This window comes from Lissotriton vulgaris, chromosome 2_1, assembly GCF_964263255.1.
Source record: "Lissotriton vulgaris chromosome 2_1, aLisVul1.2, whole genome shotgun sequence".
NCBI classification, from domain to species: domain Eukaryota; kingdom Metazoa; phylum Chordata; class Amphibia; order Caudata; family Salamandridae; genus Lissotriton; species Lissotriton vulgaris.
Window position 1 is genome coordinate 867,331,577 of NC_141687.1, and position 23,903 is coordinate 867,355,479.

The 23,903-nt window shown below is 46.2% G+C and overlaps 1 protein-coding gene across 1 annotated transcript in view; it reads left to right on the forward strand.

Annotated features, from left to right (window-relative positions):
- Positions 1–23,903, forward strand: part of ATIC (5-aminoimidazole-4-carboxamide ribonucleotide formyltransferase/IMP cyclohydrolase) — a 133,137-nt gene that overhangs the window by 56,644 nt on the left and 52,590 nt on the right. Inside the window, exons 8-13 of the mRNA XM_086956356.1 lie at positions 7,860–7,985; positions 9,289–9,396; positions 12,671–12,756; positions 12,888–12,977; positions 13,809–13,937; positions 23,224–23,316. Of these exons, the coding sequence (XP_086812482.1) occupies positions 7,860–7,985; positions 9,289–9,396; positions 12,671–12,756; positions 12,888–12,977; positions 13,809–13,937; positions 23,224–23,316 (632 nt within the window). The remainder of the gene's footprint in view (positions 1–7,859; positions 7,986–9,288; positions 9,397–12,670; positions 12,757–12,887; positions 12,978–13,808; positions 13,938–23,223; positions 23,317–23,903) is intronic.

Below are 23,903 nucleotides of genomic sequence, written 5' to 3' on the forward strand. Positions count from 1 at the left end.
GCTCCTTCATATGAGCGGTTCTGGACTCGGCGCGGTTTTTAGTTTATCCTCCCGAGCAGAGAGTCTGGGATATTCAAGCTTTGATTCCAATCTTTCAGCCTCAAACCCAGGTTTCGGTCAGGAGGACCCTCCTACTCCTGATGGACTCATGCATCCTGCTAGTGGATCATGCTAGATGGCATATGCAGGCTCCTCAGTGGGACCTGCAGTTCCAGTGGGCACAGCATCAGGGCAAACTGTCCGATCTCGTCCAGATCTCGGAGGGAACTGCACGACAATTGCAGTGGTGGCTCACTAATCTTGATTGGTTCCATGACCAATCCCTCTCCCTTCCCGCATCCGGAGCACACAGTTGTGACTGAAGCGTCCCTCCTGGGATGTGGCGGCCACATGGGTGAGGCCGAGATCAGAGGCCTCTGGTGGAATCTGGGCTCCACATCAACCTTCTGGAGCGTCTGGCGAACCGGCTTGCACTGAAGGCATTCCTTCCCTTTGTCCGGGGAAGAGTGGTGCAGGTGTTCACGGACAACAGCACCGCCATGTAGTACTGCAACAAACTGGGCGGGGTGGGGTCGTGGACCCTATGTCAGGAGGCTCTGCGCTTCTGGACTTGGCTGGAACACCAGGGCAGGATGAACTCTGCTGTCGGTGCATGATGGATCACGAATGGCGTCTGAACGCTAACGTGGCGCAAGGTCTTTCAGCAGTGGGGGGGAACCTTGGTTAGATCTACTTGCCTCCGAAGTGAATGAGCAGGGTTATCAGTTCTGCACGTTGGAATTTCCAAGGCTGCACTCGCTAGGCAACGCTTTTCGTCACAAGTGGAGTTGCTGTCTATATATCTTTCCGCCCATATCACTTCTACCCAGAGTGCTGAAGATTAAGCGCGACCGGGCTCAAGTCATTCTTGTGACTCCCGACTGGGCTTGAAGAGTATGGTATCCTGAGCTACTCTGCATGGCCATTGAATCCCCTGATCCGACTGCCTCTTCGGGAGGATCTTCTGTCGCAGCACCAGGGGATGGTCCTCCACCCAAACCTGTCCAGCCTCCACCTCCTTGTGTGGAGATTGAGCGGCGGCAGTTGACATCTTTTTGCCCTGCCTTCTGAAGTTTGTAATGTAATCTTGGCGGACAGACGTCCCTCCACTAAGACTGTATACGCCTGCAGGTAGAATATGTTTGTGGCATGGTGCACAGAAAAGGCTGTGGATCCCCCTTTCTGCCACTCTTTCAGAGGTCCTTCCATTTCTACTTTTTTTGGCCCAGCAGGGCTCTGCTCTGGGCACTATCAATAACTATCTCTTGGCAATTTCAGCCTTTTTACTGCTTCCAGATCAGCCTTCCCTTTTCAAGTCCCCTGCTGGAAGTAGATTCTTAAAATGCATTACTCTTCTTTTCCTGTTACTTTCGTTATGCCTCAGTGGGACTTGAACCTGGTTCTGAAATATCTGATGTGTTCTCCCTTTGAGCCAGTTCACAACTGTCCTCTTCGTCTTCTCACTAAAGACTGCTTTCCTGGTTGCTAACACCTCTGCCAGAAGAGTGAGTGCACACCAGGCTCTTGCTTCAAAACCTCCTTTTCTCTCTGTCCATTCCGACAAAGTTGTTCTAAGACTAGTCAATCTTTTCAGCCAAACGTTGTCACGGCCTTTCACATCGCGCAGACCATAGCTTTTCCCACTTTCTTTCTTCCTCCACATCCCTCGAAAGAGGAAGAGAGGCTCCACCATCTGGACCCAAAACATGCGCTCTCATTCTTCCTGAACCGCAGTCAACAGTTCCGGGTGGATAACCAGCTCTTTGTTGGCTACGTGGGCGCCAAGAAAGGTCGGGCCATGCAAAAGCGGAACATCTCTATGGGTCGTATGTGCATAAAGGCTTGTCCATTCTTTGGCTAAAAAGGAGCCTCTGGTGGGGGGTACGCGCCCATTCTACCAGGGCGACTGCAACCACTACTGCTTTGGGACAGGGAGTTCCCTTGCATGACATTATCAGGCAGCTACGTGGGCCTCACTACACACATTTACAAAGCATTACTGCCTGGACAGTCAAGTCTGGAGAGATGGCTTCTTTGGCCGTTCTGTTCTTCAGGACTTTCTGGTATGATTTTGGTTTGCAGACCCACCACCGCGGTTGGTATTGCTGGGGTATCTATTTTAAGATAAGAACTCTATCACTACGTGTTTCTTTCAGATGCACAAGTTACCTTTGGTAACGATATATTAGTAGTGAGAGATTCCTTACCGCCCCACCCAGACTCTCCTTTCTACAAACTGATTTATAGGGTTAAGGTTATCCCTTTCAGGGCCCTATTGTCAAGGCACCAGTGGTCAGTATTTTGAATGGCTTTGCGTTCCTGGCGTGGAAAGTAGTGTACAGAACTGACCTCGGCACGTGAGGGCGGCGTCTAAGTAGCTGCTGCGACATCATCTCTGCGACCATGATGCCAACCACGGACTGGGAGCTGCACGACGCAACCTTCCGATGCACAAGGGTACTGCTGACAGACTTTCCGGATCTAGTCTGACACCTGGGGGGTGGGTAATTCTAAGGTAAGGAATGTATCACTGCCAATGTTTCTTACAGATATATTAACGAAGGTAAGTAACTTGTGCATTCAACTCAGTTAATGACTCTGATACCCCAGTGCCTGTCCTGGAATCTTCATTCAGACCTGAATATCGCAATTTCTCCCTGGTTGTCTAGTTCTAAAAGACTTGTGTGTTTTATTTTCCGATCAAAGTATTTTCTTCCAAAATGAATAACAGAGGACGTTGTCTAAATTATTATTTTTTCTTTTACCCCCTTTCCATTGCATTTGGCCTTTGAGTGGTATGGTTTGCCCCTGCTTCTGACAACTTACCTCTTCTGTGTGGGTCAGATATCTGAATGAGGACGGGTTGAACTAAAGCTGGATGATCGTCCCAGATCGGACCTAAAACATTCATCAAACTCAAACTGGAAACATGTGGATAGCTTGAGACTGGAAATGGTCAATGTCTTGAGTTTTTGGGCTCCAAGTAACTAGTGGGCATTGGTTGAGCAGATAGGTGTTGATTGCAGAGGAGAACTGGGGTTAGGGCATGTTTAGTTAGCGGAGGGCATAATGTGCCGGGAGGTTTCCTTATGATCTGAATTTATTCCTGGTACCAAGGAAGGTGCATGGGTGGCTTGGTATCCAGCAGGTAGGCATATTAATCATCTATGTACTTTTGCACAATTTTTCAGTGTGTATTTAAGGTTTAGTGGCTACTGTCCATGATTTTGGCAGCTGTGTACTTGCAAGGTCCAAGACAAATAGCATGGCAGGGGCCACGGCGTAGTGCCTCTTTAACTACTGACCACTTTGCAATCTCTCTGCACTCTTATTCCAAAATTTCCTAGACTCTGCCAGTCCACCTCGTGGACATTACATTTTATGGGTTGAGGGTTAGACATTCTGTCTGAACAAAGTGTTTCTTCAGATCTTAGCTTGATCGAGTCACCTTTAAGTCTGAATAGAGATTTTAAAAATTATTACTTGGTTAGCTAGATGGGTAATATCATTCATGTGGTTGAACAGTGGGGGTATTGAACCTGATGCTTGTTACCAGTGTTGGTTACCGTAGTGCGCTTTTCAGGTAAGAGAAGGGGCATTTTATAGGGATGCTGTCTGGGATTGCTACCTGTAGAGGCATATATTCTTCAGAAACCCTTCTCGCCCTACCACCATATTCTGAACCCCAGTCATGTGGCACATAAATACACTCCAAAAATAAATATTCACAGGGACTTAAGTCCCCTGCCTATGAAGGTCTAATTTTAGAGACGTTGGCTTATCTTCCGAGGATGCGCATCGAAAGGTCTGTTCCCTGTACTAGAAACGGTTGACAGTTTGCCATAATATTTCTTCTAGCTTTTCATGATGTTTTCCTGCTGTGGGGGTGGTTATGCATGACTGGGTTACACTAAACCTCTAGTAGAGACAGTTTATTTCTTGTAGAGTACACTTGACATCGCTGCGTATACCGGATCACCAGTTTTAGAAAGGGGGTTGAGGGTAGCTCTCTTGATTTCAACTTGTTAATTTTTCTTTAGAATTTCTAAAAACATAAGCATCAGTTAACTAGGTTATTTTGTGTAACAAAAAAAACTTCAGGGGATCAGTACATTTACAGTCTTCAGCAGTTGGCAGAAGGTTATGCATCAGATTGAATTAATGATTCGTTCACTGCAGACGCTGTGTGATCTTAGTTTTTCCTAACTATGATATTTTGCCATTTTACTCCATCTAGCAGTTATGGCAATTTAGGCAAGGGGGTACTTTCTCAAAGGAGACAGGTTTTGATTTATCACTAATACTGTTCCCCACAAATCTTCTGTTGGACAGAAAGCAGCTGTCTTAATATTGCATTCATCTTTCATTTGGTACATAAAAGGGAAATCTGTTGTATGGTGATTAATTCTCGTGTTTAACAGAATTGCTTTGTGCCAAGCTTTACGTGATCAATTTGACTTTAAAATGCATATAATTGGGGAGGAGCCAAGATGGCGACCGGGTCGGACGTGTAGTCCCTCGGCTCCGTGGACCATCTTTCTTCGCACCTATCCTGCCGATGATCCTGCGCTCAGTCGGCACGATGCGGTAGCCGTAATGTCCCGACGGCTTGTGGGGAAATCTTGAAGCCCGCGCTCCTCTGCAACCGGGAGAAATGCTCGATTGAAGTTCGAGACCTGCGGCGGCCCTGAGACCGGGGCCTCGAGTGGATGCCGGAGCCGGCTGTGGAGTGAATAACACCGGGCGTCGGCAGCTGTGCTTCACCGGTCGGACCAATTGAGGAAATCAAGGCCGTTTCTGGACCGCCCGCCCCACTGGAATACAGGAACAGGGTTGATTGTGCCCGGTGCCTGTGTCTGGAGCAATTTTATGACTGCGGGAACCCTTATCGTTAATTGCCGACTGTTTGCCCCAATGCTGCCGCTCTGCTAGCGGGAGGTCCCCGAACTACCCACCCCACTGACTTCAAGCAGAGCGACTGGCTTGCGGGATAATGTCTACAGCTGCTTCCTGGGTCTGTTTACCACTCTTATCTGGGCGTAGACCTACTGCGTACTGCGAGCAGCCTGCCCCTGGCCTGGAGGGCTTCCATGTGAAGTGAGTAATGGCGCACAATCTTCGCCGTGGAGTGGCCATGGATGTGGCGTGTAGGGGGCTGTGAGTGGAAGTGAGCGTGGGTGTAATCAAGGCTACGGTGATCTATTGGCGGCCATTGTCTCCTTCCGTCAAGAAATGACATACTCTGTGCAAACCCTGATCAGCAAGGTTGACGGTATGATTGCACCGGGGTGCTCGAACATGGCGGACTTGCCGGACCACAGTGCTGCTTTTCACCCCGAGTCTGACTATTACAAGATGGCGGCCTCGTCCAACAGTGTTTGCCTTGGGACTCCAGGTTCCGAGGCTGCCTTTGTAACGAACGACGTCTGCCTGGACCGAAGCGCGACCCGTGGCTTGCAATTACGACGGGAGTCTTCTCCCCACGTCTTGCCCCTTGACATCCAGAGATCGCTCCAGAAGGAGCTGGACATCAAGACTCTCCTCCCTTGCTCGGCCTTGCAGTTTACTAAGGGGGTTGTGTACTCCTTTGCGGGATCGTTGGACTCCAGTGTTCTTGCTCTGGTTGAGTGTGGGAAGCGAAGTGCCCCGTTTGGATTACTGCTCACACCTTTCTGGGTTACCTTTGTTGGAGGGTGAAGACGGGACAGGGATGATCGCTTTTTATCGTTGACTGATGGTTTCCTTGCTGCAGACCGAATTGGATGTGGGACATGTGGGTTTTTTGGTAACGCAATGTGCCGACTTCGCGCTTTTTAACATTGTATGCTTGTACTGCTGTTCTTTCAGTGGACAATATATCCTGGGCTATTATTGAACTGCTTGACCTGTGGAAAGAAGGCGCCGGGGGACTGGTAGCGGGCTCCTCCTCCACCTCTTTATTCATTAGTTATAGGTTAGAAACACTTTTCTTACTTCTATATTTCGGGACTCCTTTTAAGTGGGGCGACAGGCACACTGCTATGGGGGGGTAGGCCATAGCCAGCTGCAGGGTGGGGGGTGGGAGGTTGGGCTTTTGTTTCTTTTTTCTTTTTGTTCTATAGGCCTTCTATTCTTTTTCCTTCTGGGTTTAAACGTTTTTCTTTAATTTGGACAGTAATGGTTCCGACATTTTTAATGCTATGTATATCTCTCCTGATCCTTTTCCGCCACAACCATTGTGCTGCTTTCTGACATCCTGCCGCCGTTTATCCTTCAGAACTTATCTTTGAAAATTAGACCTCATTACTCCTGTAATAGATCCTTCGTGCACTGCCTTATTGTTATGTGAATCTTCTGTGAGCCTTCGGGCGTTTTGTATTGGCTATGTGTATGGTGCATCATCAATAAAGGTCTTCCAAAAATTCTTTTTAAAAAAATGCATATAATTTGTAATCTTTTGGCCGATTTTAGATTTCTAATGTTCATACAGTAATTTTGCTCTGATCAAGAACTCCTGATCTAGCCACCTTTTTATCAATACACTATTCTGTGTGCCCCACCATTGCAAGTCTAATTTCTCAATTAGGTGGACTCTTACTTTTTATTGGTTAGCTTGAAAGAATAGTACATATACTTGCTGAAAAGATGCTAACAACTTAAAATAAAACTGTTAAACAATCAAAGTAAATAATTTAATATGTTACCCTTTAACAAAATAAATTCCTTTTTATGATTTCGTGCATTTGTTTTGTCAAAAGACCTCTGCTGTTTCTTGTTTTTTAAAGATCTTACAAAACCCAAGTCCTTTATTTGTATAGGATGTTCTCCAGTTCTATTCGTGTAGGCTTAGCAAAACCCAAATGAGCCATAGCCAGGCTGATTGATTTGCCTTTATCAATTTACCATAAAATAAGCATACTTTATTTGAACAAGCCCAAAGGAGACTATTAGAAATATAGATTTCCAACAGCTGTTTTTCCTATACATTTACTTGGCTCCTTTTAGGAGGAAAAGATGACCGATTAATGGCATCAAATTGAAGGACTCCCTTTCTTTTTTAGTAAGCCCTGTTCATGGTCCATGTAAAGGCCAAGTGAAATGTTTATTGTGCCTGCGAAATATTGCACACTTTTGTTTTTTGAGGGAGAATTGTTCTAAGACCTTCTCTTGCGTGACTTTTGAATAAGTAGTATGCCTTTGCAGTATCTTGCATGAAATTAGAAATGCAAAGTGATGCCCACAATAATAAAATTGGCAGTATCATGCAGTGCCTAATTTCATTCAATTTGCTTTAAAAAGAGTTTAAATTGATACTATTAACATTATTAAAACTTTCCTAATGGATGGTTCGCTTTGTATTAAATGTTTCTTAAATATCCTCTATTGGTGGAAATAGTGTTTATTTCAATGGATATTTCTGTTGGCAAGTAGGATAGCTTCTAGTTTCTGCTGCATTTCAGAAGTACATTGTCCCTAATTCGGCACTTAACATGGCATGTTACATCACTTACATTGAAGTTTTACTTGTCAAGTAAAATGTGTGTTGCAACTGGATACTGTAATTGAAATACTGTTGACCTTAATCTGCACATGTGCACCTGTCCATTCGTCTTCAAATAACTGTCCAACGAACAGCCAAATGAATATCTTGTTCTGCTGTAACTTATCTGCATTTCTGGGGCATCACAGCAGGTGACCCTCACCACCCTAGATCAACAGGTTGAGCATTTTACTGCTGATGTGCATTTAGTACAGGTGTTTAATTATATGGTTTGAATTAGATGGTTTGAGCATCAGTGATTCTCCTAAGCTTTTCACCTCTTTGCTTTTGTTACTGCAAGTCCTGAATGGCTCTCCTGGATTCATCAACCTCTGCGATGCCCTCAATGCTTGGCAATTGGTGAAGGAACTAAAGAAGGCCTTGGGTCTGCCCGCTGCCACTTCCTTTAAACATGTGAGCCCTGCAGGTAAGACACTGTTTATTTACAACTGCCTTCATCTAGTCGTTCAGATAGGTAATCCACTAATTCAACTTCATGTTCAGTTTCAAATGCAGAAAATTAAGCACAATTTTACACTCCAGTTCTATTCTATATGCACAGTTTGACTATTTTCACCTGCAAGTACCTTGTCATCACATTTCAGAAGCAATGCTGCTTTTTAGTAGATTTCGCTGGATTGAATTGATTTAATTTTTAATAATGGCTTTGAGTTGGCTTGTAAATTGGGAGCTTTCCAGATCCACTGTTCAGGTCCATTATGTTTGTTCTCTAGGCCTGTCTTGGTTCCCAAAGCCTTGAAAATAAGCAGAATACCCAGTTTGTGTTTAACGTTTAGAGTCTTCCTTGAATTGTGACTGTGCTTTCTTGATGAGTAAAGGAACTAGAAGTGACTTTTGGGATTTCGTTTTCTAAGATCATCTTGAGGCTTGTGATTTTTTTTGCCAAACACAACGTGGTAAAAGGAGGGGCCAGGTATTTGGAAAGCAACTATGTTCTGACACCATTCAGGGTGTTTCTCATTTAATACTTAGGCAAGAATAATAAATGCATTGTTACTGGTTAGAAAAATAAACCGCAAGAATGTATAATTGTACTAATTCATCCAAGAAGAGTAAGTGTAACAAAATGAATAATTAAGTAAGCTCCACTTTTGTTGGCACTGCTGATCAAATGGTTCGGTCAGAGGGGTCAAAGATTATCCTATGTTACCCATTTTTTTTTTTTTTTACTTTTCAACACCCTGGTATTAGTGTAAGGATGCCTGCATGATCATCCATTTTATAACTAGGGTTATGTTTGTTTTTCTGCAATAGCTAGATTAGTATTACAACTGTACTAACTTGCTTTTTGTAAGTATTGACAGTTTCAAAATGTAGATTTAGATTATTTTTTTTTATGTAATATTTTTGATGTACTTTAAGCACTTTATAGATGGATATGACCAAACCGAAATTGAAAGCATGACAGTCAAGGGACTGAAATGTAAATGGAGGAGAAAGGTTGAATATTAACTAGTGTAAAGAAAAAATTCACCCAAGACCATACTTTTGTCAAGTGCTAATTTCCTTGTTGATTGATTTGGGGTATCTGATTTTGTGACCTGGTATTTACTTCTGCGGTGGGGGTTGTTGTAAACAATCTAAGACTTGGGCAGATTGTGGAAAAAAGTATCCAGGTTCTATTTTATGTTGTCCATATTTTGTAAATGTGACCTACTGTGTCCAGTGAATGGCCCGCTTATTGGTTGTATTTCTTTTTTGGTCACCAGGGGCTGCAGTAGGTGTACCTCTTACAGAGAACGAAGCTCATGTCTGCATGGTGCATGATATCTTCCAGACTCTTACACCTTTGGCAACTGCCTACGCCAGAGCAAGAGGTAATTGGTCACTTATATCAAGTTGTAAAATTGTGTTCGAGGCATGTGAGATCTAGATCACATGATTTGCATTCTCCTGCCATCTAGTGTTTGGTCCGGATGTATGTAAGTTGTTCTTCGAATTCTTTCCAGTCATGAGGTAGGTGACTTCCTTTCGGTGATGGTGCGCATGGGCATCGACTCCATTGTTGGATTGTATTTTTCTGCTATCTGGTTCGGATTTGAATTGCTGCACTCCGGTTCGACACTTTCTCAGGTTCCCCTCTGTGCGCAATCCACTTACCCTAGACTGTATTGTGTTCGATCGCGGATTTCCCTTTTCCGTGTATCGTATTTAATACAAAACTTTTTTTCTATCAAAACTCTTAGAAGGCTTTCGGGCCTTTCCCAGTCTGTCCGCCTCGCAGTCGGTGGAACGTACTCCATTCAAATTCTGCCCTTGGTGCCACGCAAAGTACCCACACACAGATGCTCTCTGCAGTGGTGGGCCCACAATTTGTCAAAGGACTGCTCTTCGTAGGCACTATTCATAGACTATACTAACCATACTGTCGCTCACTGGTTGGGGAGCTCCTCTCCGCAAACACTCAATTCAAGGCCTGTGGAGTCCAAAGCAATAAGCTCTTCACATAAATCTAGAGCTGCTAGCAGTGTTTCTAGTGCTAACAGCCTTTCAAATTTGCCTTGTATGCAAAGCTGTCGTAGTTCGCACTGACATGACAGCTATGTATTATGTACAAAAACAGGGGGGGCACGGTCTCTCAAACTGTCACACCTAGCTCAAGACATTTGGAAACGGGCCATACACCACAATCTTATCACCTAGCAGAACACCTCCTAGGAGTAAACCATCAGATTGCTGACCTAAGCAGACAGGGTCAGCAGACAGAGGCAGCAAATCCACGAGTGTGAACTTCACCTTCCAAGTTCTTCTCCCATACTTTCAAAGTTGGGGTTTTCTCAAATAGATCTTTTCGTCGCACGCAAAATGCCCAAACTTCGCCTCCAGGTATCTACACCCGCACTCCCAAAGCAATGCACTATGGATTAACTGATATAGGATATTTGCCTATGCTTTTCCACCTCTTCCACTGATTCAGTCAATGGTTCGATAACTCAAGCAAACATCCCTCACGCTGACTTTAGCAGCTCTCACATGGGCCTGTCCACCTTGGTTCTCGACCTTGTTGGAGCTATCAATAGTTCCACATCAGAAGCTGCATCTCACATCCAATCTCCTCACACAGAACCATGGAGAAATCAAACACCCAGACCCCAAAGAAGTAAACCTAGTGATCTGGTCCTGACGTTAGAGTTTGGTTACCTTAATCTTCCACCAGACAGTATGAACATTATCGGAGAGGCCAGAAGACCTACAAGAGCTTGTCACCCTGCTAAATGGAAGCGTTTTCTTACTGTAATATCAATCCTCTTGATTCTTCCGTACAAAATGTTTGTTACACTTGCAGCGGTCAAAATTAACTTGCACTTCCATCCGTTTACATCTCGCTGCATATTTACAAAACAGGCAACCCTTATCTCTTTAGAGTACCAGTTATCTAAGTTTTTATGGAAGGACTTTAGTTATACCACCGAGACTTCCACCTGCCCCAGTGTGGAATCTTAAGTCTTCACACGATTAATGGGCCCACCTTTTGAACCCATGCATAAATGTGAGCTGCAATTTCTCTCGCGTAAAATCGCTTTCTTCATTGCAATCATCTCACTGAGGAGTGGGTGGGCTCCAGGCACTAACCGTAGAAGAACCTTTTTTCCAGCTTCACAAAGACAAAGTGGTTCTTTGTACCAACCCTAAATTTCTAACTAAAGTAGTTTCTGCCTTTCACATCAATCGGTTGAGTTAAGAGTGTTCTTTCCTCAACCAGATTCAATGGCAGAACGAGCTCTACGTAGTAGATTTGAGAAGAGCCCTCTTATGCTGCATAGAAAGAACAAAGTCATTCCGTTAGACTAAACTTTTTTGTTGCTTTTGCTCCTTCAAGGGCAATCCTATTTCCAAATCGGGCATTGCCAGGTGGATTGTTAAATGTATTATGCAAAAAGAACTTTAACAATATCCCCTAGAGCGCACTCCACTTGCAAATTAGGGGCTACTATGGCTTTCGTAGGAAGCATTCCCATAGTTTAAATTTGTAAGGCTGCAACATGGTCTACACCACACACATTCACCAAGCACTATTGTGTAGAGGTGTTAGCAAGACCGCAAGCCAATGGATGCCAGTCAGTACTTGGAACACTTTTTCAAACCACTGCAACAGCCACTGCTTTAAGAGAATACTGCTGTATAGTCTATGCAAAGCTAGTGAATAGTTGATCACATGCTTTGCATAAACTGATCATTTTACTTACCCAGCAAGCATCTGTTCTTGCCATGTAGAGCTGTGGATTCACATGTGCCCACCCGCCTCCCCGGGTACCTATGCCTTATTGCAGTTCTCTTACTTTATATACATACGCATAGACATCTATATTCTACTCTTACTAATTCCAATCGCACTCTCTGCGGGAAAACAATCTAACAATGTAGTTTATGCCCATGCGCGCGATCATCGAAAGGAGCAGTCGCCTACCTCATGACTGGAAAGACTTCTTTGAAGAAAAACAACTTGCAAACATCCGACCCAACACTAGATGGCAGGAGTATGCACAGCATGTGAATCTACAGCTCTAAATGCCAAAAACAGATGCTTTCTGGGTAAGTAACATTATCCTTAATGTAATCTAAACATTTGTCATGCCATGTAAGTGTGAAATGCCTGTGGCTGTATGATCAAAGTTGTCATTTTTGTAGATTGTATCCTAGTAGATCCTTTGCAATAAAACCCTTTTTAGTGTAGTCACTCTTGGTTGTGTTTGCTATCCTAACACCAATACCTACATAGCACAGTGATCACACAAACCAGGATATTCTGGTGCGCATATTTTCTGTAGGCCTTTTGCAGTTACCTGGACCGTGTTTGATGTCTTAAGGTTAACGATTCTTAAACCTTTATAGTTGGTAATTGAGCATCCAAAACACATTTTGCCAGTTACAAAAATGAGTTGGTAATGGGGTTCTCAATATAAACATGACATGGTGGTGCTCAAGGGAGGCTCTATTTGCCTGACCGATGCAGTGAAGTGTTGACTTGTTTTGACCTTTTCATGCTTCTACTCTCCCCACCATGTCGGCCATAGCACTCCCACCCACCATATTTAGATGAAAAAGTAAGTAAAGCACTGGACCATTCTGTTCTCTTGTTTGTTTTCCTAGGTTCTGATCGTATGTCTTCATTTGGTGACTTCATTGCGGTTTCCGACATCTGTGATGTCCCCACCGCAAAAATAATCTCCAGGGAGGTTAGTACAGAGACCTACCAAAGTTATCTTAATATTGTAGTAGAGCTGAAGCTCTCCATGCTGCCCTACACCTTTCCCTAAACATGTTTTAGGAAGTTGTTTCTACTGTCCCTCTCCTGTTTTGGTTGCAGGTATCTGATGGCATTGTGGCTCCTGGGTTTGAAGAAGAGGCCCTCAAAATCCTGTCCAAGAAGAAAAATGGAAGCTACTGTGTCTTGCAGGTGGGTTAGTTTTCTTTCTTAACGATCTCCCCTCAAAATGCGATATGACATCATGCCTTGAGCTTGCCCATCTATTTGATCTCCCTTCTCGCCAGATCAACTGAGTTTTTACTAGGATAGCTTTATTTAGCTTTTTATTTTTTTATACCAGTTAATAGAAATGGCATAGGATTTTAAAATCTTCAGCTTTAAAGCCAGATGTACCCAGTCCAGGACAACTTAACCTTTCATATTCTGACCTGCTTTGAAGCCTGTAACCAATAGTAGGCCACTTGGGGAAGATTGGAAACCCATTCTGTGATCGAAGCCTTGCGAAAAATGTTGACCGCAGTTATCGAAAAAAAGACTTCACGGTCTCAGTGTTCCCCAATGACTCTCCCTAGTTGTGATATTCAGCCCCTTGGTTCAGCTGTGGTGATGGGTGACGAGGAAAAAGGGTGATCCTGTTGCAGCTGTAAGGATTTACTTAGTTAATGTAAACCTCAATTTTCTTTTTTTTCTTTTCTATTTTGCCTCCATTTGATGTTTTCTAATGTGAAAAATCACCCACCTTCAGCTGCAAACCGTTTGATGAATATGTTGACCAATGCAGTGACCATGTGCTAGTGGGAGCCGGTTGTGTTCTCCATAACCTGCTCTCCTGCCTGGCTGTGTGGAAAAACAATGAAGGTGCCCGGTTTTTATAAGAGTGCTCAGGCGTGTAGACTTAATTGTTTTACACTTGGCAGAAAGGTGCCGGTTTTTAAACATTTTATTTACTGGCGTGTTTGTGCTCAAGTTGTGTGTACACTGCTTGACAAAGTTGGCACATTGTTTTTTTTTTCTCGTTAGATGGACCAAGGTTATGAGCCAGATGAGATGGAAATTCGTACTTTGTTTGGACTGAAACTAATGCAGAAAAGGAATGATGCAGTGATAGATCCAGCGTTGTTTAACAATATTGTGACTAAGTGTAAAGATGTAAGTCTGCACGTTAAATGTTGCTTTTTATTGTATCTGAGTACTGTTATTAGCACTATGGGCACAACAGTGGAGTTAAGTACAGTCCAGTATTTAAAAACTGTGCATGGCAGTCTCTAACAAGCTTCAGCTATGGTTTTTCTACACTTTATTTGATTCTTTAAAGGGCAATTTGACGGGTAACTTTTCAAACTGAAAGCAATATGGTGTTTACCAATACTGCTGTCTCAAATTATGTAACTGGTTTGAAGTCCTTGCGTACATTTTAATTTCAGAATCCGCATCCTGACTATGGTTGCCCCCAACTTTTTGCCCTGTGTTCTAGCTGGTTTTTGACATAGTCGACCTGGGATCCTGCCAATCAGGACTCCAGGCCTACTGCTCTCTTTAAAATGGATTCCATGTACCCTAGGTACATTTCCAATTGGGACTGGGCCACCTTATCAGACCCTGTAACTCAGGGCATAGGTGTACCCAGGGCCTACCAGGGGCTGAAGCATGTATTATGCCACCCCTGGCTGGCCTCCTAAATTTGACACAACTGGCTGCATGACAGCTGGGGCAAAGTCGTGTAATCACCCTTTGCTGTAGGTGTAGTATACCTATACCTAACCCTAAAATGGACACACAGATTCCTATCAGTCACTCCTATGGCAGGCCTTGACAATCCTGAAGGCAGAGTGCTTGGAATCGTGTGAGATGGTGCTCTGGCATGAGCTGAGCCTGTCTGCAGCTTGCGGAACCAAGTCCTAATAGCTGTTCCATGATATCGCATACCATATACTCTTAAGTGCATTATAATCCTCGCGGTTAAATGCTAACTTTGGTATTGCTTTATCAAAACATGTCGAGTAAGGTGTCATACGAATTGGAATACTAACCCCTCGCCAATTCTGGCGACGGGGTTAGCATTCCACCCTTCTAGAGGGACACGACATGTATGTAACTGTGAACCCCGGTTAAAGTTAAGCGAAGCCTCAGCTCCACAAAATGGATGCTGCCACCACAGACATGAGTCTGACCTCCTGCTGCTGGGAGTCCTCCCAGAGAGGAGAGCTTGGACAAAGGGTTTCCTGTCGGGGGCGGTGCTAGCACCGTCCCAGACATGGTTTTGTGTATCCTGGGTAGGCAGGGCTTTACAGGAAGGTGACTGCTGAGTGGCACCCCGGTGCTCACTACGCATAGGCCAGTCTGAACCAGTTCCAGGGGCACACCAGCCCCTGGCCTGGGGAAGTCCGGCATGGGAGAGGGGTGTAACCACCCCCCTCCTACTCCCACCCATAGGCAGGACCTAGTCACCGGGTCAGCCCCCTTTTTTAGTATAAAGATAGGAGCGGGCCCCCTGTTCAATTTAGATCATCTTTGGAATCAAGACACGACTTTCTGCGAAAGAACTTCAAGATTTCTTCCTCAAGATTCTCCCTTGTGGCTAAGGAGTAGTCACCCTGCATCAAGCGGGCACCATCCTAAGAACACTGCGGTCTGCTGCAAGTCCTTCTTCACGAATCCGACGACCCAGCTCGACGAGACCCGGCTTCCCTGGCACCTCTGACCTCTACTCACCTCTACAGCAAAGCTGAGAACCGTGAGTGCGACGAGACCTCGGGGGACCGACGATCGCCAAGACTGCACGACTTCTTTGTAACAAGCCCACCGAGTCTTCCACTGGTGAGTGCTTTGGGGTCCGAGAAGCCCCAACCTTGCGCAGCACCAGCACCCAAGATCAGCCTCCCTGCATCTCCACGATCTGCGTGGGGCCCTTCTGCTGTTTGCTGTGCACCGCGTTGTTTGGCTACTAGCCGGCTGGCTTGTGGCCTTCTGAACGACGCCCGACGACATCACTGCTGCTGGTCTGGTTGCTCCAGACTGGCCCTTGCTTCCTTCTTCAAGAGAGGCACCCCGGACCCTCCTGGTCCACTCCAGACGCCATTTTAGGTCCACCGCGTGGGCTTGAATTTGCCAAGGCTTTGTTGCCCAATCCTGGGTCCAGCGACGCAGACAGCTTCATCCATCGTGGGACAGATCGCTCCTCCATCCTGGTCGCCGACAACGCCTCCTGGTCCGTGAGATCTGCGGTCACAGCGTCACCCACTCACCTTGTCGAGGTGGCTACCATCCGGTGCCCTCCTGGTGCCCACTGACTACTGGCTAGTAGTCTCGAACTTGGTCCCCTCTGCTTTCAGGCGTCATCTTCCATCGATCCAGGCTTGGATCCACCGAACTTTCTTCACTGGTCGCCTGCCAGCAACTTCTTTCTTCCAGGCTCCTGGTCCGTCTATGAGGATTCCCGACGTCTTTTGAGTCCTATGCAGCTGCAGCCCCTGGGCTAGGTAACTTCGGCATTTCGGTGCCCCAGCATAGCCTCACTATCCAAGGGTCAGAATCCACTTTCGTTTTCCTCCTACCAGGTCGGGTTCGCCCGAGAACACTAACTTTGCAATTCCTAGCTACCATAGACTTTGTCCCGCATCTCGCGTGAGTGCACACACTGCACCCGAGTCCCCTGGGTCTCCTAGAAGTAATCTAACGATTCTATAGTCAAGTCCTAGCGATTCCAAAGCCTATTAGTACTGTACTTACCTGCTAGTAATTTCGCATTTCACTTTTCAAGTATATGGTTTTCCGTGCCCCTCGGGCATTTGTATATACTGTGCTAACTTAAGTATTTTTGTAAGAGGGTTTTGGTTTGTGCTTAGTACCCTGTCCTCATAAAGAGTACAGGGCTGTTGTGATTCTTAATAAATATCTTGTTTATTTTCATAACACTTGTGTGGTGTCCTTTCACTGGGTATTCAAGGGGTATATGTGTGGTAAACAGCTGGCTTAACACGCCCTCTCTAGTCTGTAGCCTTAGACTGCTCGTATCCATGCTACTAGGATAGCTGGTCTATAAGGTTGACTTACAACCAATCATCAATAAGGGTTGCTGGACTGATACATAGTGTTCACTAGAATAGTGAGCACTGCATATCAGGCCACCTTCTCACATTGGTGAGCAGCGGTTGGGATTTGAGCTTGCTGTTTTACCACACGTATCCTAAGAATATCTTGCTGAAAGATCACATAAGTACTGTTAGGTACATATAACTAAGCTTAGAATACTCTGAGTTCTACTGAACCAGCTGTTGCAGCTCCTCAAGGCTTAGCACACCTTGGCTGCAACTCTTAGCAAGGGATCAGTAGGTAAACACATAGTGTAGGTAGGTGCATCACTTACACCACACTAGAATCAGCATGTCAGACAAAGGAGGAAACTCTGAGTCTCCCCTTGTGTCAGTGGACCCTCCACAGGTCACTTCCAAATATGCTGCTCTTAGCTTCCAGGAGATGAGACAAGTGTGTACCCTCAGGAAGCTAAAACAGGGGTCTAACCCCACAATCTCCTTTCTGATTGGTCTCTTAGAGACTTATGATGCCAGGAAAGCTGAGAAACTTCTTAGCTCTCCTAATCCAGATGGGAGTTTGCCCTCCTTACAGGGACCCTTTGATAGCCATGACCATCCCCTCCAGGAGGCAGATGATGCTGAGGATGAGGATCAGTTGTCAGGGGATGAGGCAGATAAGGGACAGGTAGAAGTCAGCAGACTAACCAGGTCCAACTTAAGCAGGCATGAGAATGGTACTAGGGGAACCCTGGGGCCACTCTCAGGTCAGCTTAACATTGGGAATGGACGAGTTAGGTCTCTATCCAGAGGCTCTAGCAGATCCCTTCAAACCAATGGCTCTCAGGACTCTGCTCTGAGGAGGATGACCTCCCCTCAGAGGAGAGTGTATGCAGCTAAAGAAAGGGCAGCCAATCTGAGGATTGAAAGGGAAGAACTTGCCCTGGCCAAAGAGAGGCTTGCCTTTGCTAGAGAGCAACAGTTAAGTGGGGTAGTTCCCACTGGTGGCAGCAATAAACCTAGCAATAGGGAAAGGAGTTTTGATACAAAACACCTGAATAAGAAAGTGCCCCCCTTTAAACAAGGGGATGACATCCACAAATGGATAACTGCTTTGGAAAGGGCCTGCACTGTGCAGGGTGTTCCCCAAAGTCAGTGAGCAGCTATCTTGTGGCTCTCCTTTGAAGGGAAAGGTAGAGATGAGCTCCTCACTACAAGAGTGGAGGATGCTAACAATTACCAAATCTTGAAAAATACACTGGTTGATGGGTTTGGTTTAACCACTGAGCAGTACAGGTTGCTGTTCAGAGACACCCAGAAAACTCAGTCTCAAGATTGGACTGACTTTGTTGATTGTGCCACTAAGGCTTTTGAAGGCTGGCTACTGGGTAGTAAGGTTACTGATTTTAAAGGATTGTACAATCTAATTATGAGGGAGCAAATCTTAAGTAATTGTCAGAACCAGTTATTACACCAGCACCTGGTAGACTCTGATCTGACCTCTCCACAGGAATTGGGTCAGAACCAGGGTCAGGCCTAAAAACCAGGGTGGTGACCAAAAGAAGGAATCAACCAAGCCTCAAGAGAAGGGTGGGGATAAATCCACAGAGAAGACTTCCCAAGGGCCCCAAAACTCCAACAAGGGTGGTGGGTCCCAGAACACTCCTTCAGAACAGAAGAAACCTTATTGCCATACCTGTAAACAGGTGGGCCATTACAAAAGTGATGCCAGTTGCCCTAAAAATGGCAATAAGGGAAATATACCCCCAGGTAATACTCCTAAACCTCCTGTTACCACTAGTGGTAATCCCCCAGGTGGTGGGAGTGCCCCCAAGAATGTGGTGGGCATTACTTTGGGCAATCAGGAGGACTATGGCCTAGCCAGGTCCCCTGACCACACTCTTGTCTGAGACTGGCATGGGGTTTGCCAACTTCACTACTGGACCCCACATTTTGGGAAAGTATAGACAAGAGGTCATAGTGAATGGTCAGAAAGTTGAGGCATTCAGAGACACAGGGGCCAGCATCACCATGGTGATTGACCATCTGGTCCCCTCTGCTCAACTGACCCCTGGTTTTACTTATCAGGTGACAGACATTCATGGAGTGAAGAGAAGGCATCCCATGGCAGTAGTCAAACTCAGCTGGGGTAATGTCACAGGGCCCATGAGGGTGGCAGTGACAGATAACCTACCTGTAGATTGCTTACTGAGGAATGACCTGGAACTCTCAGCATGGGCTGAGGTGGAGCAAGAAACTCACTCCAGAATGATAGGCCTATCCAGACAGGTTAGTGGGGCAGTAATAGCTACAGCCCCAGTCCAAGCACCATTCCTCCCTGAAAAGGTTGGAAGGGCAGTGGTAGCCACTGCCCAGGCTCAGACAGACTTTCCAGAACAGGATAGGAGGGCTGTGACAGTCACAGCCCAAACACAAACTGAGTGCCCTCCTGAAAAGGTTGGCAAGGCTGTAATGGTCTCAGCCTCTACTCAAACAGATAGTGAGGTTGTGAAGCCTGAAACAATGGATCACTCCACTCAAACAGAGCATTGAGGAGGAAGAAGAGTCTTCCCCCTCCCAGACACTAGGTGAGAGCCAGCCTCCTCAGGGAACTGACTCTACCCCTGTTGAAGGAACTGCCCCAGAGGTAGTCAGGCCTAGCCTGGCAGTGCCCCTGATGACAGTGGACCCTTCCCAGGTGGGACCCAGTCTGGAGCAGGTAACCTGCACCTCTCTACCCTGTCTCAGTCAGCCCAGGGCTGAATAGGTCAGGGAGGCCAGTGGTGGACCCCAAAGGGCCCCTGTCCAAAAGAACCCCTTAATCAGCAGATTAGGATCACTGAAGCTGGTAAACCTAGCCAAGTGAAAATAAGTAAGACTCCTGAGGGATCCCCCTTAAAAGTAGTTAGGGACCTCCCACAGCTGGACACTGTTGGGCATAGCCAAACATGGGGCCTAAAAACCCCAGACCTGACCTGTCCCTCCAGTAAGCCAAACAGAGGGACTCAGCCTCCAGCTTTTGGTAGCCAGAGGCTAACCCTGAGAGCTCAGTGCATCTCAGCTAAAGAAAGAAAGGCACACATGATGGATGGTGATTGGAGGAAGTTGAGCCCAAAGGTAGAGGAGCCTCACTTCAGTACTCCACCCCAGCATCAGCCTTCTTCTTTCCCAAGACACACCAAAGGCAGAGATTCCCTATGGTGGAGACCCTCAGATACCCTTAGGGTGAGGGGTTGCCTAGTGGACCATGACACAGGGGGAAACCAAGCCAGAGCTGGTCCTTCCTTAAATGGCCACTTAGGTAATAGAGGCTTACCTGGACAAGGATAGCCTTATCTCCTTTCGTTTGGGGGGGGGGGGGGGGGGGTTGTGTAGGAAGGTACATCCTGACTATGGTTGCCCCCAACTTTTTGCCCTGTGTTCCAGCTGGTTTTTGACATAGTCGACCTGGGATCCTGCCAATCAGGACCCCAGGCCTACTGCTCTCTCTTTAAAATGGATTCCATGTACCCTAGGTACATTTCCAATTGGGACTGGGCCACCTTATCAGACCCTGTAACTCAGGGCATAGGTGTACCCAGGGCCTACCAGGGGCTGAAGCATGTATTATGCCACCCCTGGCTGGCCTCCTAAATTTGACACAACTGGCTGCATGACAGCTGGGGCAAAGTCGTGTAATCACCCTTTGCTGTAGGTGTAGTATACCTATACCTAACCCTAAAATGGACACACAGATTCCTATCAGTCACTCCTATGGCAGGCCTTGACAATCCTGAAGGCAGAGTGCTTGGAATCGTGTGAGATGGTGCTCTGGCATGAGCTGAGCCTGTCTGCAGCTTGCGGAACCAAGTCCTAATAGCTGTTCCATGATATCGCATACCATATACTCTTAAGTGCATTATAATCCTCGCGGTTAAATGCTAACTTTGGTATTGCTTTATCAAAACATGTCGAGTAAGGTGTCATACGAATTGGAATACTAACCCCTCGCCAATTCTGGCGACGGGGTTAGCATTCCACCCTTCTAGAGGGACACGACATGTATGTAACTGTGAACCCTGGTTAAAGTTAACTGAAGCCTCAGCTCCACAAAATGGATGCTGCCACCACAGACACGAGTCTGACCTCCTGCTGCTGGGAGTCCTCCCAGAGAGGAGAGCTTGGACAAAGGGTTTCCTGTCAGGGGCGGTGCTAGCACCGTCCCAGACATGGTTTTGTGTATCCTGGGTAGGCAGGGCTTTACAGGAAGGTGACTGCTGAGTGGCACCCCGGTGCTCACTACGCATAGGCCAGTCTGAACCAGTTCCAGGGGCACACCAGCCCCTGGCCTGGGGAAGTCCGGCATGGGAGAGGGGTGTAACCACCCCCTCCTAGTCCCACCCATAGGCAGGACCTAGTCACCGGGTCAGCCCCCTTTTTTAGTATAAAGATAGGAGCGGGCCCCCTGTTCAATTTAGATCATCTTTGGAATCAAGACACGACTTTCTGCGAAAGAACTTCAAGATTTCTTCCTCAAGATTCTCCCTTGTGGCTAAGGAGTAGTCACCCTGCATCAAGCGGGCACCATCCTAAGAACACTGCGGTCTGCTGCAAGTCCTTCACGAATCCGACGACCCAGCTCGACGAGACCCGGCTTCCCTGGCACCTCTGACCTCTACTCACCTCTACAGCAAAGCTGAGAACCGTGAGTGCGACGAGACCTCGAGGGACCGACGATCGCCAAGACTGCACGACTTCTTTGTAACAAGCCCACCGAGTCTTCCACTGGTGAGTGCTTTGGGGTCCGAGAAGCCCCAACCCTGCGCAGCACCAGCACCCAAGATCAGCCTCCCTGCATCTCCACGATCTGCGTGGGGCCCTTCTGCTGTTTGCTGTGCACCGCGTTGTTTGGCTACTAGCAGGCTGGCTTGTGGCCTTCTGAACGACGCCTGACGACATCACTGCTGCTGGTCTGGTTGCTCCAGACTGGCCCTTGCTTCCTTCTTCAAGAGAGGCACCCCGGACCCTCCTGGTCCACTCCAGACGCCATTTTAGGTCCACCGCGTGGGCTTGAATTTGCCAAGGCTTTGTTGCCCAATCCTGGGTCCAGCGACGCCGACAGCTTCATCCATCGTGGGACAGATCGCTCCTCCATCCTAGTCGCCGACAACGCCTCCTGGTCCGTGAGATCTGCGGTCACAGCGTCACCCACTCACCTTGCCGAGGTGGCTACCATCCGGTGCCCTCCTGGTGCCCACTGACTACTGGCTAGTAGTCTCGAACTTGGTCCCCTCTGCTTTCAGGTGTCATCTTCCATCGATCCAGGCTTGGATCCACCGAACTTTCTTCACTGGTCGCCTGCCAGCAACTTCTTTCTTCCAGGCTCCTGGTCCGGCAACGAGGATTCCCGACGTCTTTTGAGTCCTATGCAGCTGCAGCCCCTGGGCTAGGTAACTTCGGCATTTCGGTGCCCCAGCATAGCCTCACTATCCAAGGGTCAGAATCCACTTTCGTTTTCTTCCTACCAGGTCGGGTTCGCCCGAGAACACTAACTTTGCAATTTCTAGCTACCATAGACTTTGTCCCGCATCTCGCGTGAGAGTGCACACACTGCACCCGAGTCCCCTGGGTCTCCTAGAAGTAATCTAACGATTCTATAGTCAAGTCCTAGCGATTCCAAAGCCTATTAGTACTGTACTTACCTGCTAGTAATTTCGCATTCCACTTTTCAAGTATATGGTTTTCCGTGCCCCTCGGGCATTTGTATATACTGTGCTAACTTAAGTATTTTTGTAAGTTTTGGTTTGTGCTTAGTACCCTGTCCTCATAAAGAGTACAGGGCTGTTGTGATTCTTAATAAATATCTTGTTTATTTTCATAACACTTGTGTGGTGTCCTTTCACTGGGTATTCAAGGGGTATATGTGTGGTAAACAGCTGGCTTAACACGCCCTCTCGAGTCTTTAGCCTTAGACTGCTCGTATCCATGCTACTAGGATAGCTGGTCTATAAGGTTGACTTACAACCAATCATCAATAAGGGTTGCTGGACTGATACATAGTGTTCACTAGAATAGTGAGCACTGCATATCAGGCCACCTTCTCACAGCTGGTATTCAAATTGTGCACTTTTTAAGAAAGAAGTAAAAGCTATCCTCATGGCTAAATGCACTTGAATTACTAAAGACTCGATACTGTACTACTTGTTCGAACCCTTTGCATTTTTGTATGACTTGTGAAATTGACTTACCTGATTATGATATCACTTAACTGTACTTTTATCACTATTGATGTATCGGTTTATATATGCTCCCCTCTATAAAGCGCTCTGATATCTGCGAAGATCTTGTTTGCGCTATATAAAACTTTCAAAATAAAATAAATAAATTGTTGTAATTCAAAATGGTAATATTCCTCCTTCTTAAAGCTTCCAGAATCTGCCATCCGTGATCTGATTGTGGCAAGCATTGCTGTCAAGTACACTCAGTCAAACTCTGTCTGCTATGCCAAGGATGGACAGGTACTGTGATATTTTCTTTGTGTTGGAAGTGGGTTGTTTTGGTAAAAACTCCATTGAACTGAACACAGAAGTTGTGAAATAACGCGCAACTGCTCAAAACCTTGAGGTAGCAGCCTCAACATGAGACTTTTTTTTTTTTTTAAAGCTATAAGAAGCCAATAAACTGTTTCCATAGCTAGTTTAACTGCTATTCTGTACAGTGTGGCAGCATTAGGCTACAGCATTACATTCACTTTCCAAAGGCACGTTTCCTCGATCCAACTTCCTTGTAAGGCTTACTCTGATTCATACGAGGATTTAAGATCCTAAAAATCATAATCCAATTTAACCTACAATTATTGCAAGGCAATTTAATACATGACGTGGTCCTTTCCTGCAATGGCTACCCATTAGAGGTATTGTGTGACACTACTGATTCGGTTTAGTTTCATAAAGCGTGCAATTACAAAAGTTATCCTCTCACTAGAGTACATAAAAGGAAACTGGGAGCCTATATTAGTGGCCATTTATGAAGCACAAAGCTAGGCTTTCATGATGTTTTATAATTAAAGTAGATGGTCTAGAGCCCTTACGTGATTGGGCAGTAA